This window comes from Pelophylax lessonae (assembly GCF_965119305.1).
Source record: "Pelophylax lessonae genome assembly, chromosome: 4".
Lineage (NCBI taxonomy): Eukaryota > Metazoa > Chordata > Amphibia > Anura > Ranidae > Pelophylax > Pelophylax lessonae.
In genome coordinates this window covers 8450269-8469317 of record NC_138771.1, presented here as the reverse complement: position 1 = coordinate 8469317, position 19049 = coordinate 8450269, and the positions used below count along the sequence as shown (strand labels likewise).

General features: G+C 41.4%; 1 protein-coding gene across 1 annotated transcript in view; it reads right to left on the bottom strand.

The window, feature by feature from the left end:
- ADGRA2 (adhesion G protein-coupled receptor A2) overlaps positions 1 to 19049 on the bottom strand; it is a 342184-nt gene that overhangs the window by 19349 nt on the left and 303786 nt on the right. Inside the window, exons 9-12 of the mRNA XM_082255622.1 lie at positions 14130 to 14322; positions 8663 to 8812; positions 7518 to 7679; positions 2795 to 3013 (exon numbers count right to left, since the gene is read on the bottom strand). Coding sequence (XP_082111748.1) covers positions 2795 to 3013; positions 7518 to 7679; positions 8663 to 8812; positions 14130 to 14322 — 724 coding nt within the window. The remainder of the gene's footprint in view (positions 1 to 2794; positions 3014 to 7517; positions 7680 to 8662; positions 8813 to 14129; positions 14323 to 19049) is intronic.

The following is a 19049-nucleotide window of genomic DNA, read 5'->3' as shown; positions in this document are numbered from 1 at the left end:
AAATCTTTTTTTTTTTCTAGTTTTCAGATTTCTTTCATTTTCTGTCTTAGAATTCCAGTTATGGATATTTTTGCTTGGACCAATGTAACTACAATATTTCCATACCTGTGGGAACCCTCTAGAATAGGGAACTCCAAATTAAACAAATGGCCAGTTTACTGTCTTCAGACTTTAGGGGGCCGGATTGTGGCCAGTGGGGGTAGAAAATGTCCTGCGCCCAGCATCAGTGAGAATAAACATGGCTGCAGGACTGGTGGTAAGAAAGAGGAGGAGTAGTGCCCCGTCATTGGTATTAGTGGAAGGAATAGTGTCCCATCATTGGTGTCAGTGGGAGGAATAGTGCCCCATCATTGGTATTAGTGGAAGGAATAGTGTCCCATCATTGGTGTCAGTGGGAGGAATAGTGCCCCATCATTGGTGTCAGTGGGAGGAATAGTTCCCCATCATTGGCATTAGTGGAAGGAATAGTGTCCCATCATTGGTATCAGTGGGAGGAATAGTGTCCCATCATTGGTATCAGTGGGAAGAATAGTGTCCCATCATTGGTGTCAGTGGGAGGAATAGTGCCCCATCATTGGTATTAGTGGGAGGAATAGTGCCCCATCATTGGTGTCAGTGGGAGGAACAGTACACCATCATTGGTATTATTGGGAGGAATAGTGCTCCTTCATTGGTAACAGTGGGAGGAATAGTCCCCCATCATTGGATCAATGGGAGGAATAGTGCACCATCATTGGTATAAGTGGGAGGAATAGTACATCATCATTGGTATTAGTGGGAGGAATAGTGCCCCATCATTGGATCAGTGGGAGGAACAGTACACCATCATTGGTATCAGTAGAGGGAATAGTACACCATCATTGGATCAATGGGAGGAATAGTACACCATCATTGGTATTAGTGGGAGGAATAGTGCCCCATCATTGGTATCAGTGGGAGGAATAGTGCCCCATCATTGATATCAGTGGGAGGAATAGTGACCCATCATTGGTATCAGTGGGAGGAATAGTGCCCCATCATTGATATCAGTGGGAGGAATAGTACCTCATCATTGGTATTAGTGGGAGAAAAAGTACACCATCATTGGTATTAGTGGGAGGGATAGTGTCCCATCATTGGTATCAGTGGAAGGAATAGTACACCATCATTGGTATTAGTGGGAGAAATAGTACCCCATCATCGGTGTCAGTGGAAGGAATAGTGTCCCATCATTGGTGTCAGTGGGAGGAACAGTACCCCATCATTGGTGTCAGTGGGAGGAATAGTACGCCATCATTGGTATCAGTGGAACAAATAGTGCCCCATAATAGGTGACAGTGGAAGGAATAGTACCCCATCATTGGTGTCTGTGGGAGGAATAGTACCCTATCATCCATATTAGTGGGAGGAATAGTCCCCCATCATTGGATCAGTGGGAGGAATAGTCCCCCATCATTGGATCAGTGGGAGGAATAGTACACCATCATTGGTATTAGTGGGAAAAATAGTACCCCATCATCGGTGTCAGTGGAAGGAATAGTGTCCCATCACTGGTATTAGTGGGAGAAAAAGTACACCATCATTGGTATCAGTGGGAGTAATAGTGTCCCATCATTGGTGTCAGTGGGAGGAATAGTACGCCATCATTGGTATCAGTGGAACAAATAGTGCCCCATAATAGGTGACAGTGGAAGGAATAGTGCCCCATCATTGGTGTCTGTGGGAGGAATAGTACCCTATCATCCATATTAGTGGGAGGAATAGTCCCCCATCATTGGGTCAGTGGGAGGAATAGTGCTCCATCATTGGTATTAGTGGGAGGAATAGTGTCCCATCATTGGTATCAGTGGAACAAATAGTGCCCCATAGTAGGTGTCAGTGGAAGGAATAGTGCCTTATATCATTGGGAGGAATAGTGCCCCAAGGGCTAGACAAAGGCTAGCAAAGGGTCACATCCAGCCCTTGCACCACAGTTTGGAGAACCCTGCTCTAGAAGCTGGAAATCAACATTGTAAATACCGCTACTACAGTGCGTCCAGGTCTCATGCTGAGTGGCTTCCCTGTTACTTGTTACTACTACGCTTTGTATTTTCCCAATAAGTGCAAAGCACTCTGATTGGATGATTTGGAAAATGTGACATCATTGCCCCACCTCCCCACGTCTTCCAATCAGAGAATGCTTTGCGTTCATTGAGAGAATACAAAGCACTAAGGTTGTCGGCTCGAATCCAAACCACGGCACTACCTGTTTTGAGTTTGTATGTTCTCCCTGTGCCTGCGTGGGTTTCCTCCAACACTCCAAAGACATGCTGGTGGGTTGATTGGCTCCTGTCTAAATTGGCCCTAGAATATGTATGTATGAATGTGAGTTAGTGACATTAGATTGTAAGCTCCTGGGGGCAGGCACTGACGGGAATGCACAATATACTGTATATGTAAAGCGCTTCCTAAATTGACAGCACTATATAAGTACCTATAATGAATTAATAAAGCCTTCTCTGAATTGCGCCTGTGTTTAGAACGCAGCAGGGCAGCCGCTCGGCATGGGACTTGGAAGCTAGTGGAGATCAATGTAGTAACGATTTAGTAACTGTGCCTATTGCAGGGATTTCCAGCTTCCACAGGAATCCCACAGGTATGGAATATACATAGTTACATTTTATCAAAGTGGACCAATGTAACTATGTAAAAATATCCATACCTGGATTAAGAGATCATCTGAAACCGAAAAGTGAGAGGAAGTTAACCAAAATTAAACCACTGTTGGATTCCAGTTCTGCAGCAGTCAAGATTTGCAGTTCCATTCAGTAGGTACCTTGATGTGGAAGTTTGCCAAGGAGACGTTGGTTTGTCCCGTGGTACATCGGAGCTTCAGCCTCTGGTCAGTATATGTGTTGGCTTCTTGTTCTTTCCTCTCCCTGTCCTGCTTGTGGCCACCTCGTCCCCCTTCTCTTCTTTGGTAGGCTGTGCAGCTTAGTCCAACAAAGCTATTGGGCTTGATAAGAAAGGCCTCCAAGGCAATGTTCCGTGTGCTCTACCGGCATGGAGAATTAACATAATTGTATAATTAGAACCAAAAGTAATGTTTGCAAATCATAAACAAGCACAGGTATATACAGAGCAACGCGTTTCCACCTCAGATGGCCTTAGTCGCCGCCTACAGTCCCCCACCTGACGGCTGTATTGGTTCTTTTCAAACAGCTACACATTCTACTGTAACACGGGTGCTAGTATAAATCCTGCACAAAGATTCAATTGTTGAATGTAGAACTATTTTTCTTCCGTATATAACCTCTTGTCAACCAGTCATGTGCCGGTACATCGCTGGACTTCAAGTGGTTGTACCGGGATGATATGCAACTGCTGGCATCATCTCAGTACCAATTTTTAGAGCCGGCGGTCGGCTCTCTTGTAAAAGCAATCCTAGTGGCTAAACATGTGCAGAACGGAAAAATTAGTTTTGTTTCGTATACAGTATCTCACAAAAGTGAGTACACCCCTCACATTTTTGTAAATATTTTATTGTAACACTAACGAGTCACATGACACGGGGAGGGAAAATGGCTAATTGGGCCCAATTTGGACATTGTCACTTAGGGGGTGTACTCACTTTTGTTGCCAGCGGTTTAAACATTAATAGCTGTGTGTTTTTCAGATCCTCAGAGAGTTCTTTGCCATGAGGTGCCATGTTGAACTTCCAGTGACCAGTATGAGAGAGTGAGAGCGATAACACTAAATTTAACACACCTGCTCCCCATTCACACCTGAGACCTCATAACACTAATGAGTCACATGACACCGGGGAGGAAAAATGGCTAATTGGGCCCAATTTGGACATTTTCACTTAGGGGCGTACTCACTTTTCTTGCCAGCGGTTTAGACATTAATGGCTGTGTGTTGAGTTATTTTGAGGGGACAGCAAATTTACACTGTTATACAAGCTGTACACTCACTACTTTACATTGTAGCAAAGTGTCATTTCTTCAGTGTTGTCACATGAAAAGATAGAATAAAATATTTACAAAAATGTGAGGGGTGTACTTACTTTTGTGAGATACTGTGTATATTCATTATGTTACTAATTTAGTTTCCTTTCGGAATTCGTTCAGTGTGGTTTCGGAATTCGTTAAATTTAGTTTAGTTTTCGTTAAATTTGGTTTTGTCTATTAATTATTAATTAAAATACGAATTCTGAATTTTCAGAACGATTAAAAGTCGGATCAGTCTAAAAATGATCGACTGATTCTAATTTTGTGTAAATAATAGCTGGTTGTTAAGCAGCGGTCCGGAAATCCAGCTGCCACGTCCTTAACGATCCGATGAGTCATCAGCTGTCAGCGGGCTTTCCCACTGACTGCTGAAATGTAAACAAAACAATGCTGGCAATAGAAAATTGCAGAAAAAAAAACAGCATAGGGTCCCCCCCCCGCCCCCCAATCAATACCAGGCCCTTAGGGTGTGGTATGGATTCTAAGGGGAACCTCACACCAAAATGTAAAAAAAAATCCATACCAGACCCTTATTTGAGCATGCAGCCCGGCAGGTCAGGAAAGGAAAGGGGGGGATGAGCAAGTGCCCCCCCTCCTGAACCATACGAGGCCACATGCCCCCAACATGGCAAAGCCCCACCTGCCCCAAAACACCCATCCCCCATGTTGAGGGCATGTGGCCTGGTATAACTCAGGAGGGGGGCCGCTAACTTGCCCCCCCCCCCCTTTCCTGACCTGCCGGGCTGCATGCTCGGATGAGGGTCTGGTATGGATTTGGGCGGGGGGGATTACATGCCATTTTTTTTTTTTTTTTTACAGAATTTTCTAAAAGCAGATCCCTCCATAAAGAGAACCAGTCACATGCCTATTGTTGTCACAAAGGATGTTTACATTCCTTGTGACAGCAATTAAACTGATTCAATTTTTTTTTTTAAATCGACACTTTAAAAAAAGCAAAAAAAAAATGAAAAATGGCCCAGCCCCTCCATGCTCAAGCGCAGAGGCGAACACACGCGTTGGTCCCGCACGCACGCATGCACGCACGCAAACACACATGTGAGGTATCACTGCGAATGTCTGATCATGGGCAGTAATTCTGTCACTGGACCTCTTTTTGTGATATCTTTTTAAAGGCTTTCATGGATAGTAAAATGTACCTAATGTGTCGCCAGTGCACGAGCGTGCACAATTTTAAAGCGTGACATGTTTGGTATCTATTTATTTGGCCTAACATCATCTTTCATGTTTTACAACAAAATTGGGTTACGTGTTGTTTTTTTTGCATTCATATTAGTGGTGCACCAAAATTTCAGCAACCAAAATTTTTCGGCCGAAAATGGGCCTATCCCATTTTGGCCAAAAACGGGTCATATATGCCGAAAATTAATGGCTGCCGCAGCAGCGTTTGTACCTCCTCGCCCGCCCTGTGCTAGACTGGTTGCACAGGTTTTGCCCCCCCCCCCCCTTAATGACCAGGCCATATTTTGTGATTCTGCACTGCCTCAATTTAACGGACAATTGCGCGGTCGTGTGACGCTGTACCTAAATAAAATTGATGTCCTTTTTTTCTCTTACAAATAGAGTTTTCTTTTGGTGGTATTTGATCACCTGTGGGGTTTTTATTTTTTGCGCTATAAACAAAAAAAGAGCGACAATTTTGAAAAAAAAAAAACAATATTTTGCACTTTCTGCCATATAACATTGCCAATAAAAAAAATGTAAAAATCTAATTTTTTTCATCATTTTAGGCCAATTTGTATTCTGCTACATATATTTGGTAAAAAAAATCCCAATAAGCGTATATAGATTGGTTTGTGCAAAAGTTATCGTCTACAAACTAGGGGAAAGATTTATGTCATTTTTTTTTTTTATAGTAATGGCGGCGATCAGCGATTTTTAGCGGGACTGCGATCTTGCGGCAAACAGATTGGACCGCTAAATTACATTTTTGACACTTTTACTGTAGGTAAAAGTTGAAAAGCGGAAAGTGAACTCCCACGCGCATGTGCGGGAGTGACGTCATTGCGACACCGGGCACTCACAGCGGCCGCTGAACCCGGAAGAGACGCCAAGGGAACAAGTCAGCTGCCTCAGCGGTGTCTGGGTGACCGTGTCGGGGCTTCGTTTTAAGGTATTTCATAATGTGCTAGTACACGATGCATACTAGCACATTATGCCATTGTCCTGCAGGGTTTTTTTTTTTGGGGATACAACCGCTTTAAGTGTATGCCTAGGGGGTGCTTTCTAACTGTGGGGGGGGGGTGGGCTTGTGAAATGAACACAGAGACCTGTGATCCTAAATAGGAGGAACACAGGTGCTCTGTGCTGAGAGAATAACGGTCTGTCGTGTTTACAACAGTAGACCGCCGTTCTCTCCACGCGGAGTGATTGCGGGTGCCCAGTGGCAATCGTGGCCGCCAGCCCGGTGGATCGGCTTCCCCTCTCCTACTGGGGGCAGACGCGTGCCTCAGGCGGCGCCTGCGTGCTCTCAGGAGTGCGCCCTGGAACCGCCGTACCACTACCTGTATATATGCGGTGGGTGGTTGGCAACTGGTTAAAAAACCACCTATGCCCACAGGAGTTATCCATGTGAGATCATTTTTTCTTTGGTCTAATTAGGATGTTGTCCCACTCCAGAAAGCATTTTTTTTCCAAATCACAATAGTAAACGAATTTGCTTCAAATTTGGATCAAATATGAAATGTAAACATATTGCAATTTTTAGATGTGAAAAAACTCAATTTTGAATTTCCCAAATTTGGTCAAATTGATTTCAATTCGGTGGAATTTGGAAAGTTCTAATCCAATTCAAAAACAAACAAAAAAACAACTAAACTAATTCTAAAAACTAATTTTAAATTTGATTTCGGTGGAATTCGGAAAATTCTAATCCAATTTAAAAACGAAAAAAAAAACAACTAAACTAATTCTAAAAACGAATTTTAAATTTGAGTTTCCCGAATTTGGTCAAATTGATTTAAATTCAGTGGAATTCGGAAAGTTCTAATCCAATTTAAAAACGAAAAAAAAAACAACTAAACTAATTCTAAAAACTAATTTTAAATTTGATTTCGATGGAATTCGGAAAATTCTAATCCAATTTAAAAACAAAAAAAAAAACAACTAAATGAATTCTAAAAACTAATTTTAAATTTGAATTTTCCGAATTTGGTCAAATCGATTTCAAATCGATGGAATTCAGAAAATTCTAATCCAATTCAAAAACGAAAAAACAACTAAACTCGTTCTAAAAACTAATTTTAAATTTGAATTTCCCAAATTTGGTCAAATCGATTTCAAATCGGTGGAATTCAGAAAATTCTAATCCAATTCAAAAACAAAAAAAAAAACAACTACACTAATTTAACTAAAAAAAAAAATGTTTTTTTTTGTTGAACATGTCTGTTTGGATCTACTTCCTATTGTTTTGGTATCTGCAATACACTCCCCTTCCCGTGTTCTGATCCCAATTCACTCGTAATCCATTGATTAGGTATCATGAAACAAACTAGACACAGAAAATAATAAGTAAGGACTCGGAGTTCCTACCACAGAGAGGTCCTGAGAGTTGCTGCTGACAGTCAGGTTGGCAATCTTCTCCAAGGTTTGGACCATGCGGCTGCAGGCTTTATCCTCCACCTGGGCCATCCATAAGATATGGTCGTCCACCAGCATCATGTTACTGGCCATCTCCAACATCACGTCAGCCAGCTGAAAGAGAAACAATATCCTCATTTTATTCATTCACAACCTTGGGCTCTGATCTGTCACCGGAGGAGCACAAAATAATATATATAAAAAAAAAAAAATATATATATATATATATATATATATATATATATATAAAAATATACAAAATAACTATTTCTGAGAGCTGGAATAATGGCAACCTGAGAATTCAGCTCCTTTAAAGATTACATTGACATTTGGAGCTTGGGTGCACAGTGAACACCTTGTACTTTTCTCAATGGATAAAAGGCATTCTCTGATTGGACGAGATGGAGAAGCAAGCAGTGATATCACAATCTCCATCCTGTCCAATCAGTGAATAATTTGTATTCACTGATTAAACTACAAGATGTTCTGTGAATGGCACCCAGGGACGGGACAAGGGGTGGACAGAAGGGACTGTTACCCTGGGCACTGTGGTTTCGGGTGAGGTGGTGCTGCGAAGAGATTGAGAGGGAGGCAATTTGTGTTGGTAGGGGCAATTTGGAGGGGCGGCAGGGGGTGAGAATTGCTAGGAGCGATGATTTAGGGGGAGGGTTAGGGAAGGGTTTGTTTTTTCTGAGAAGAGGCCTTCTCGTCCAGCATCAGTGCTTGACCTCACAAATGGGCTTCTGGAAAAATGGTCAAACATTCCCATAGACTCACTCCTTAACCTTGAGAAGAAGAGTTGAAGCTGTTATAGCTGCAATGGGTGGGCCAACTCAATATTGAACCCTATGGAGTAAGACTGGGATGTCATTAAAGTTCACGCATTTAAACGCAGGCGTCCATATACTTTTGATATGTATATGGAATAGTACATTTGAGGTACCATGCGTTTTTAGAAGCTAGGATTCCCCTAATCGTTGCTAATTAACTTGTTGGACCGGTTCAGCAACACACTTTAAAAAAAAAAAATGGTCAACTGCACAGGAAAATGTTCACAGTCATTTACCAACTTATAGATTGTGATCAGTTATTCTTACATCTTTGACTTGATCAACTAAATCCACGAACTTCTCCATCATTTTAGCCACATAGATGACATCCATCATATCTGAGAAGCTGGCTGCCTCTGCGGTGTACATTCGTAGTTGCTGAGCCAAGGTCAACACATTGGACGCATTAACGGGCATCTAAAAGACACAGCCATTGTACATTATACCTCCTTTATCAATATACAATGTATACATCACATCAAGGATAAACATTACTGTACCAAAGGATATTATGCGGGTGGATAGTGGCTTTGTTACAATAAGCACCTCATCCCTGAATAATTAGTTACATAGGAAGGGAGAAAGCAAAAGAAACTGGATTATTGTGGTGCAAGGAAATCCACATCAAAGTTGCCTTTAATTAAAATATAGAACATTTTATTGATATTAGTCTTAAAATATACCATATAAGAACGGCACAAGGCAACACTTGTCACAGAATTATCAAAATAGAATTGTTTGAAAGAAGATATACAAACATGTAGATAAACAACCATGCATTTAAGTCATAACTGTAGACAGGACGGTGCTCCGAATCCTCCCAACATGTTTCGCCTGAAACGGCTTCTTCAGGGGACTTCGAAGTAAGCACCATAGTAACAAAGAAAAATAATCTTAATGGGTGTGATTTAAGCATACAGGAGGCCTCCAATCCTAATAGACAGATAAAAGAACCCAGGACTCTGATCCTTTACCTAAGAGGGTAAAGGATACTGGTACCTAGGAATAAAATAGTGGATGTGTTGAGGAAGACTCCTGATGGGTGAGCATGACACAATTACTTCACATATAGAAAAAGCATCATTTATTGAGTTTACAATTCATCAGTATAAAATAAACAAACATTTAAAAGAGAAAAACATTTTCCATGGTACATTTAGTACAATAGTCCCGATAAGTCTCACATGTGCCCTGGGATAGGTCTGACGCGTTTCGTCCTTGGATGGGCTTTTTCAAAGACCATAGCCAATCCCAGGTGGACACATGAACAGAGAAATTGGGGATGATTGTTGGTGACCAGGGGTTCCACATATAGCCCGCCGCACAATTCCGCACTAATGCCTAGGGGAAGCACGGACTGGGCACCTCCAGCCCCCAAAAAGGGCAAAAGGGTTTGTCCCAATAGATGGGGTGTCGAGCCCCGCCCCTTATTCCAGAGGAGATCAAGATCAAGGATCTCGGGGAAAAGAAACAAACGGGGCTATCCAGAAAGAAGAGGAATAGAATGTCCCCAAGACGGGGTAGCTCCGTGGGCTCTGTAAGCCCGCACGCCACGCCAGACCAGGACACCTCCGCCGCCACCTACGGACGGAGGCTAAGACATCCTAAACATCCCAACATGTTTCGCCTGAAACGGCTTCTTCAGGGGACTTCGAAGTAAGCACCAATTGTCCAAAGACTAGCAAATAAAAAATACCAACATTAAAAGTAATAACATGCTTCAGAAAAACCCATCATAGTAACAATATTATAACAGGATAATAATTTATTGGCTTCCGATGTGTTCAACCTCATGTGTAAGACTCACCCTAATGCTTTTAAATGAAGGACGCCAAAAATGCGTCCATAACACACCTCCTTTTGGGCCTTTGGTGCATTGAGGAGGTGTGTTACAGACGCATTTTTGGCATCCTTCATTCAACAGCATTAGGGTGAGTCTTGCACATGGGGTTGAACACACCGGAAGCCAATAAATTATTATCTTGTTATAATATTGCTACTATAAAGGATTTTTTCTGAAGTATGTTATTACTTTTAATGTTTGTATTTTTTATTTGCTAGTCATTGGACGATTGGTGCTTACTTCGAAGTCCCCTGAAGAAGCCGTTTCAGGCGAAACATGTTGGGAGGATTTGGAGCAACGTCTTCTCTGCAATTATGACTTAAATGCATGGTTGTTTATCTACGCGTTTGTATATCTTCTTTCAAACAATTCTATTTTGATAATTCTGTGACAATTGTTGCCTTGTGCCGTTCTTATACGGTATATTTTAAAACTAATTTCAATAAAATGTTCTATATTTTAATTAAAAGGTAACTTTGATGGGGATTTCCTTGGACCGCAATAGTCCCGTTTCTTTTGCTTTCTCCCCTCCTGTGTAATTACCGTACAAAACTCATCCAATGCAAATATTGGGAACAGCGATTTCCCGGGTTGGCCTCACCTTGGAGGTCTGAGATCCAACTTAGAAAGGCCTCAAACAAACCTGAGCTTTCCCCATACTGGGCGAAGGTCCACCTAAAAGGAATTTCATTATCAATAAAGAAAATAATATAACACTCACCAGCCACTTTAGTAGGTACACCTGTTCAATTGCTTTGTAACACAAACTGCTAATCAGCCAATCACATGGCACCAACTCAATGCATTTAGGTATCTAGACCTGGTAAAGACGACTTGCCGAAGTTCAGACCGAGCATCAAAATGGGGAAGAAAGAAGATTTGATATGGAGTTCCACTCAAAAGAGGAACTTCTGCTTATCTTTGTCCTCCCCCTCTCCGATGCCACATTTGGCACCATTTGGGGGGGGGGGGGGAGCGGGTACCTGTTTTTGACCAGTACCCTGTCCCCACTTCCGTTGGACCTCACCACAGTGCGGTATGTCAGAAGTTTGCCCCCCCTCCTCCTCCCTATGCTTCTAGTCAAGTAAGAGAGCGCAGCGTTCTTTGCGCAGTAGGGACCCGCCCGTGAAGCTGCAAGGCTTCCTGCCGGGTTCCCTTACCGGCAATGGTGGCGGCAGCACCCGACAGCCGACAGAAACAGTGGTGCCGACATTGCTGGACTCCAGGACAGGTAAGTGTCCTGATATTAAAAGTCAGCAGCTACACAGTATGTGTAGCTGCTGATTTTTAATTTTTGGAGGGGGGGGGGAGGCGGAACTCGGCTTTAAGTGACTTTGAATGTGGCATGGTTGTTGGTGGCAGAAGGGCTGGTTTGAGTATTCTGGGATTTTCAAACACAACCATCTCTCGGGTTTACAGAGAATGGTGGGGAAAAGAGAAAATTTCCAGTGAGTGGCAGTTGTGTGGAGGGAAATGTCTTGTTGAGGTCAGAGGAAAATGGGCGGACTGGTTCCAGATGATAGAAAGGCAGTAACTCCAATAACCACTCGTTACATCCAAGGTCTTCCTTTCCTCCTTCTCGGAAACTGAATGGAGCAGCTGGGAAGTTCAGGACTAGTGCATATGTACTGCTGCGGGGGGGGGGGGGAGGGGGGGGGACTTGTCAACCAGCTGCCTCACTTATACTGCAGCAGGTGGGCTCTATTACGCGAAACAACGTACCTGTGTAATAGCAAGAGGGGGGAGCCAGTCAGTGGGTCCGGCAGACGCGATGTCTGCCGGGCACCCGCGATCGCTCCCCTCAGAGACAGAACGGCGGCCTGCCATTGTAAACACAGCAGACCACCGTTCTGTCACAGATGAACACAGGGATCTTGTGTTCCTGCTATTCAGGAACACGGATCTCTATGTTCATCTATTAAGTACATCCCCCACAGAGTTAGAAAGCACTCCCTAGGCACACATTTAACCCCATTTAACCCTGTGCTAGCCCCTGATGTTAACCCCAGTGACAGTGCATATTTTTAGCACTGATTACTGTAGTAATGTCACTGGTACCCCCAAAAGTTTCAAAAGTGTCAGTTAGGTGTCCGATCCGTCCGTCGCAATGTCTCAGTCCCGCTAAATATCGGTGATCGCCGCCATTAGTAGTAAAAAAAATAAATAAATAAATAAAAATGACCTAAATCTTTCCCCTAGTTTGTAGATGTGATAACTTTTGCGCAAACCAATTAAAATACACTTATTGAGATTTTTTTTTTTTAAATATGTGGCAAAATATGTGGCAACATACATATATACAGGTACTGACACTGTAACAGGGAGTGAAAGGGTTCATAATAAAAAAAAATATACATATTGACCTAAATTGATGAAAAAATTTGATTTTTACATTTTTTTTTTATTGGATGTTGTATAACAAAAAGTAAAAAATATTGTTTGTTTTTTATTTTTTCAGAATTGTCGCTCTTTTTTTTGTTTATAGTGCAAAAAATAAACACTGCAGTGGTGATCAAATATCACCAAAAAGGAATTCGACCAGAAATTCGAATTTGATTTGAAAATTATTCGAATTCGAATTCAATTTATAAATTATTAGAATTAGGTTCAAAAACTATTTGAATTTCATCCACAATTTGGTTTAGTTATTTTGGATTCATTTAAATTTGAATTTATTCTAATAAAAATTCAAATTTTGGAAGGTTATATTCTATTCTATTTTTGTTCTATTCTATTCCTTTATTTTTTATTCTATTTTATTCTGTTCTACTTTTTTTTTTTTTTCTGTTCTATAACTTTAATTTTCCATTCTATTTTTTTCTATTCTTTTATTTTGTATTTTGCTCTGTTTTACACTTTTCTATTCTTTTCTATTGTATTTTATTATTTTCTATTCTATTCCTTTATTTTTGTAATTCTATTTTATAATCTTCCGAAATTCAAATTTGATTTGAAATTTATTAGAATTCGAATTCCATTCAAAAACCATTAGAATTAGATTTGAAAACTATTTGAATTTCATCCACAATTTGGTTTCGTTATTTCGGATTCATTTAAATTTGAATTTATTCTATTCGAAATGCAAATTTTTGAAGAAGGTTATATTCTATTCTATTTTTATTCTATTATATTCTATTCCTTTATTTTGTATTCTATTTTATTCTGTTTGTTTATTTTTTATTCTATTTTGTTCTGTTTTACTCTATTTTTTTATTTTCTATTCTATTACTTTAATTTTCTGTTCTTTTTTTTTCTTTTTTTATTTAGTATTTTGTAATTTGATTCAAAAATGATTAGAATATTAAAAAAATTATTAGAATTAGATCCGAAAACTATTTGAATTTCATCCACAATTTGGTTTCGTTATTTCGGATTCATTTAAATTTGAATTTATTCTATTCGAAATGCAAATTTTTGAAGAAGGTTATATTCTATTCTATTTTTATTCTATTATATTCTATTCCTTTATTTTGTATTCTATTTTATTCTGTTTGTTTATTTTTTATTCTATTTTGTTCTGTTTTACTCAATTTTTTTATTTTCTATTCTATTACTTTAATTTTCTGTTCTTTTTTTTTTTATTCTTTTATTTAGTATTTTGTAATTTGATTTAAAAATGATTCGAATATTAAAAAATTATTAGAATTAGATCCGAAAACTATTTGAATTTCATGCACAATTTGGATTAGTTATTTCGGATTTTTTTAAATTTGCTACTATTTTAAATCGGAAATTCGGATACATCCAAATTTCTGAATAACAATTTTTTTTTTCAGAATTTCAATTCGGAACGAAACGAACGGCACACCTCGAATCCTCTTCACAGGGCAGTAATCAGAGTAAAGGACAGAAATCAGTCTACGAGTGATAATTGGCTGATGTATTACTGACCAGTACGAAGGTGTAGAGAATCCTGGTGAGGTCATTGGTATACAGGCAGTTGGAGTAATCGCCTTCCTCCCAGTGCCCCGATCGGTCACAGCGACGGGAAGCCTTCTGTCCAATGCCGTTATGGGAGATGGTGGTGAAAGGAAACTGCAGGCAGGGCTGATAGGCAGTAATTCCCGCCAGGGTGCGAGGCCACCTGCAAGAAGAAGGTCACAAATATTGAAGGATCAACCTTTGTTTTTACATGAAAAGCCTAAAAACAAGTCAGGAACATAATTTCTCCATCAGAACAATCGTGCCACAGCAGTAAGGCTCCTTCTCATACACATGTGCATACAGTATCTCACAAAAGTAAGTACACCCCTCTCATTTTTGTAAATATTTTATTCTATCTTTTCATGTGACAACACTGAAGAAATGACACTTTGCTACAATGTAAAGTAGTGAGTGTACAGCTTGTATAACAGTGTAAATTTCCTGTCCCCTCAAAATAACTCAACACACAGCCATTAATGTCTAAACTGCTGACAACAAAAGCGAGTACACCCCTAAGTGACAATGTCCAAATTGGGGCCAATAAGCCATTTTCCCTCCCCGGTGTCATGTGACTCGTTAGTGTTACAAGGTCTCAGGTGTGAATGGGGAGCAGGTGTGGTAAATTTGGTGTTATCGCTCTCACTCTCTCATACTGGTCACTGGAAGTTCAACATGGCACCTCATGGCAAAGAACTCTCTGAGGATCTGAAAAAAAGAATTGTTGCTCTACATAAAGATGGCCTAGGCTATAAGAGGATTGCCAAGACACTGAAACTGAGCTGCAGCACGGTGGCCAAGACCATACAGTGGTTTAACAGGACAGGTTCCCCTCAGAACAGATCAGCAATGAATAAGCACATGGTGCGAAATGCGTCTGCTGATTAAGTTTGTCTTGTGTACATCTTCGATGTTGGACCTTTGATTTAAACAAATAAATTCAAGTTTCTAGTTTCCTGGGACTGGAAGTGCCGCTTTCTTTTCTACATTACATATCCCCTCAGAACAGGCCTCGCTGTGGTCGACCACAGAAGTTGAGTGCATGTGCTCAGCGTCATATCCAGAGGTTGTCTTTGGGAAATAGACGTATGAGTGCTGCCAGCATTGCTGCAGAGGTTGAAGGGGTGGGGGGTCAGCCTGTCAGTGCTCAGACCATACGCCGCACACTGCATCAAATTGGTCTGCATGGCTGTCATCCCAGAAGGAAGCCTCTTCTAAAGATGATGCACAAGAAAGCCCAAAAACAGTTTTCTGAAGACAAGCAGACTAAGGACATGGATTACTGGAACCGTCTCCTGTGCTCTGATGAGACCAAGATAAACTTATTTGGTTCAACCAGGTGAGGAGTACAAAGACAAGTGTGTCTTGCCTACAGTCAGGCATGGTGGTGGGAGTGTCATGGTCTGGGGCTGCATGAGTGCTGCCGGTACTGGGGAGCTACAGTTCATTGAGGGAACCATGAATGCCAACATGTACTGTGACATACTGAAGCAGAGCATGATCCCCTCCCTTCAGAGATTGGGCCGCAGGGCAGTATTCCAACATAACGACCCCAAACACCTCCAAGACGACCACTGCCTTGCTAAAGAAGCTGAGGGTAAAGGTGATGGACTGGCCAAGCATGTCTTCAGACCTAAACCCTATTGAGCATCTGTGGGGCATCCTCAAACGGAAGGTGGAGGAGTGCAAGGTCTCTAACATCCACCAGCTCTGTGATGTTGTCATGGAGGAGTGGAAGAGGACTCCAGTGGCAACCTGTGAAGCTCTGGTGAACTCCATGCCCAAGAGAGTTAAGGCAGTGCTGGAAAATAATGGTGGCCACACAAAATATTGCCACTTTGGGCCCAATTTTGACATTTTCACTTAGGGATGTACTCACTTTTGTTGCCAGCGGTTTAGACATTAATGGCTGTGTGTTGAGTTATTTTGAGGGGACAGCAAATTTACACTGTTATACAAGCTGTACACTCACTACTTTACATTGTAGCAAAGTGTCGTTTCTTCAGTGTTGTCACATGAAAAGATATGAAAAAAGATATGAAAAGAATAAGATATTTACAAAAATGCGAGGGGTGTACTTACTTTTGTGAGATACTGTAGCTGTCCCCTGATTGTTATATTATCTAGTGACAAAAAAATTGATCTGAAAACCAGGAGAATCTTCAAACTAAACTTTTTTTTAACGGTTCAGAATATGTGCATGAAACCTGCAAGAAATCCAACAAATATTTAAGAAAAATTGCTTTATTGGGGACTCAGTCACAGATCTTTCTTATGTAGGATTGCTATGAGATGATAAGAAATAAGAAAATCATTCCATTTACTGGTTTTGTATCGAGTGCATAACACTAAGAAGCCACAAAGTCCTCCTGTGCTCACGAAGGCAATGAAGTAAATGCGGCTTATGTGGGCATATGACTGACATGCGGTCCTTCTATTCTCAAGCTCTGCTTAGATCTTTCATCAGAAAAGTCTTCTCTCATTATTACATCAGCTGAGACCAGGCGTGCAGACAGCGGTGACACATTCTGGACCACCATATACAGTGCTTTGAAAAAGTATTCACACCCCTTAACATTTCCCACATTTTCTCATGTTACAACCAAAAACGTAAATGTATTTTATTGGGATTTTATGTGATAGACCGACACAAAGTGACCATAATTGTGAAGTGGAAGGAAATTGATAAATGATACAAATAAATCTCTGAAAAGTGTGGCTGCATTTGTATTCACCCCCCCACACAGTCTTCTCAATTTCAAATTTATTGGCAGTTTATGGATTTGTTGGATGCCTGTCTGGAATGTATGGTGAAGACATTACTTTGACAATGTTCTAATATTAACCACTTCTGGACCGGTTATGCCACCTTAATGACCAGGCCATATTTTGCGATTCGGCACTGCGTTACTTTAACAGACAATTGCGCGGTCGTGCGGCGCTGTACCCAAATAAAATTGATGTCCTATTCCACAGAAGATTGGATTGATAGTATCACCAATCTTCGTAGATACACTAGATCCCTATCATTTGGAGACACTGCGATTAACCACTTTAAGACCGGAAGGATTTGCCCCCATAATGACCAGGCCCTATTTTGCGATTCGGCACTGCGTTACTTTAACAGACAATTGCGCGGTCGTGCGGCGCTGTACCCAGATAAAATTGATCTCCTTTTTTCCCCACAAATAGAGCTTTCTTTTTGTGGTATTTGATCACCTGTGTGATTTTTTTTTTTTTTTGCGCTATAAACAAAAAAAGAGCGACAATTCTGAAAAAAAAAAAAACATTTTTCACATTTTGCTATATAACATTCCCAAAAAAAAAAAAAGAATTAAAAAATCAAACTTTTTTAACATTTTAGGCCAATTTGTTTTCTGCTACATATTTTTGGTAAAAAAAAAAAATCGCAATAACCGTATTTTAATTGGTTTGCGCAAAAACGTATTGCGTCTACAAACTACGGCAAAGATTTATGTCATTTTTATTGTTTTTATTTTTTAACTAGTAATGGCAGCGTTGTGCAATTTTTAGCGGGACTGCGACATTGCGGCGGAGAGATCGGACCCCTAACTGACATTTTTGACACTTTTGGGGGGACCAGTGACCTTACTACAGTAAACAGTGCTAAAAATTTGCACGGTCACTGTAATAATGACACTGGCAGGGAAGGGGTTAACACTGTGGGTGATCAAGGGGTTAAATGTGTACCTAGGGGAGTGATTCTAACTGTGGGGGGGTGTGGCTTGTGAAATTATCATAGAGACCTGTGATCCTACATAGAAGGGTCACAGGCACTTTGTGATCATTCCAGGGAGAGGAACGGTCAGCTGTGTTTACAACATCCGACCGTTCTTCTCTCTCAGCAGGGAGCGATCGCGGGTGTCAGGCGGCAATTGGAGCCGCCTGACCCGTGCATCGGAGTCTCCGCTGCCGAGTGGGGGAGGGAGCGCGCTGCCAGCGGTGCATGCTTGCCCCCTATGTCTATGTCGTTTCGTGCAGGAGGGCCGCACTGCTGCATTAAATCGGTGGCGGGCGGTCGGGAACCGTTTAAGCGAATACTGGGTGCTCACAGCATACCTGTGCCTGGCACTAACCTAAGATGGGTATATGAAGAAGTTGTTTATTAAAGACATTGTTTAAGGTCCAATAAAGCCATGGTCTTGCCCTTCCAACAAAATTTGTCCGGAGTGCCATTTCATAGAAGCATGGATTCAGGTGGTGATGGACCTCAAGGGTCTGAGGGGTAAGTATGAAAAAGTAGGATTGGAGACCCATAGAGAGGCTTGAGGTATCCACCAGAGAAAAACAGGAGAGAGCCCTTATAGTGTAGTAAATATCTACAGTAATTACCTAAAAAAATTGTTATGATTACAGAGAAGAAAAAAAAAACTGACATCTGGCGAGGTTGCGGTAACCATACAACCGTCCATAAACGCAGGTGAAGAGAAGGCCTCATCTACACACAGGGTGAGATTTGTTGCTCTCAATGCCACTGGGGTCTCAATCGGCAGGGGTCGGCAAGCCTTCAATCGTGAACACATCCCTGATTTGCTTGTCCTTCCCTCCCAGCCTCCGCCTCTCTCATCTTCACAGCAGAGTGGAGAGCGGGAAGCAGCACAATTCTGGATGGAGGGCGGGAGCAGGAGCTGCTTCAGTTACCCTTTCAAGTAAACCAGTAAGTGACTGGTTGCTAGGACATCGGACAGAGATATGATAGTGATATACCAGTACCTCAATAGTAATCCCTGCATAGGTAGGATCTATTCAGTCTCGGGGAGTGTAAGAGGACACGGGGCCACATGAGATTGGAAGAGAAGCGGTCAGTGGCGGCCGGTGTGTTGGGGGCGCAGGGGCGCCGCCCCTTCCATCCATGCATTCGGCACCCTA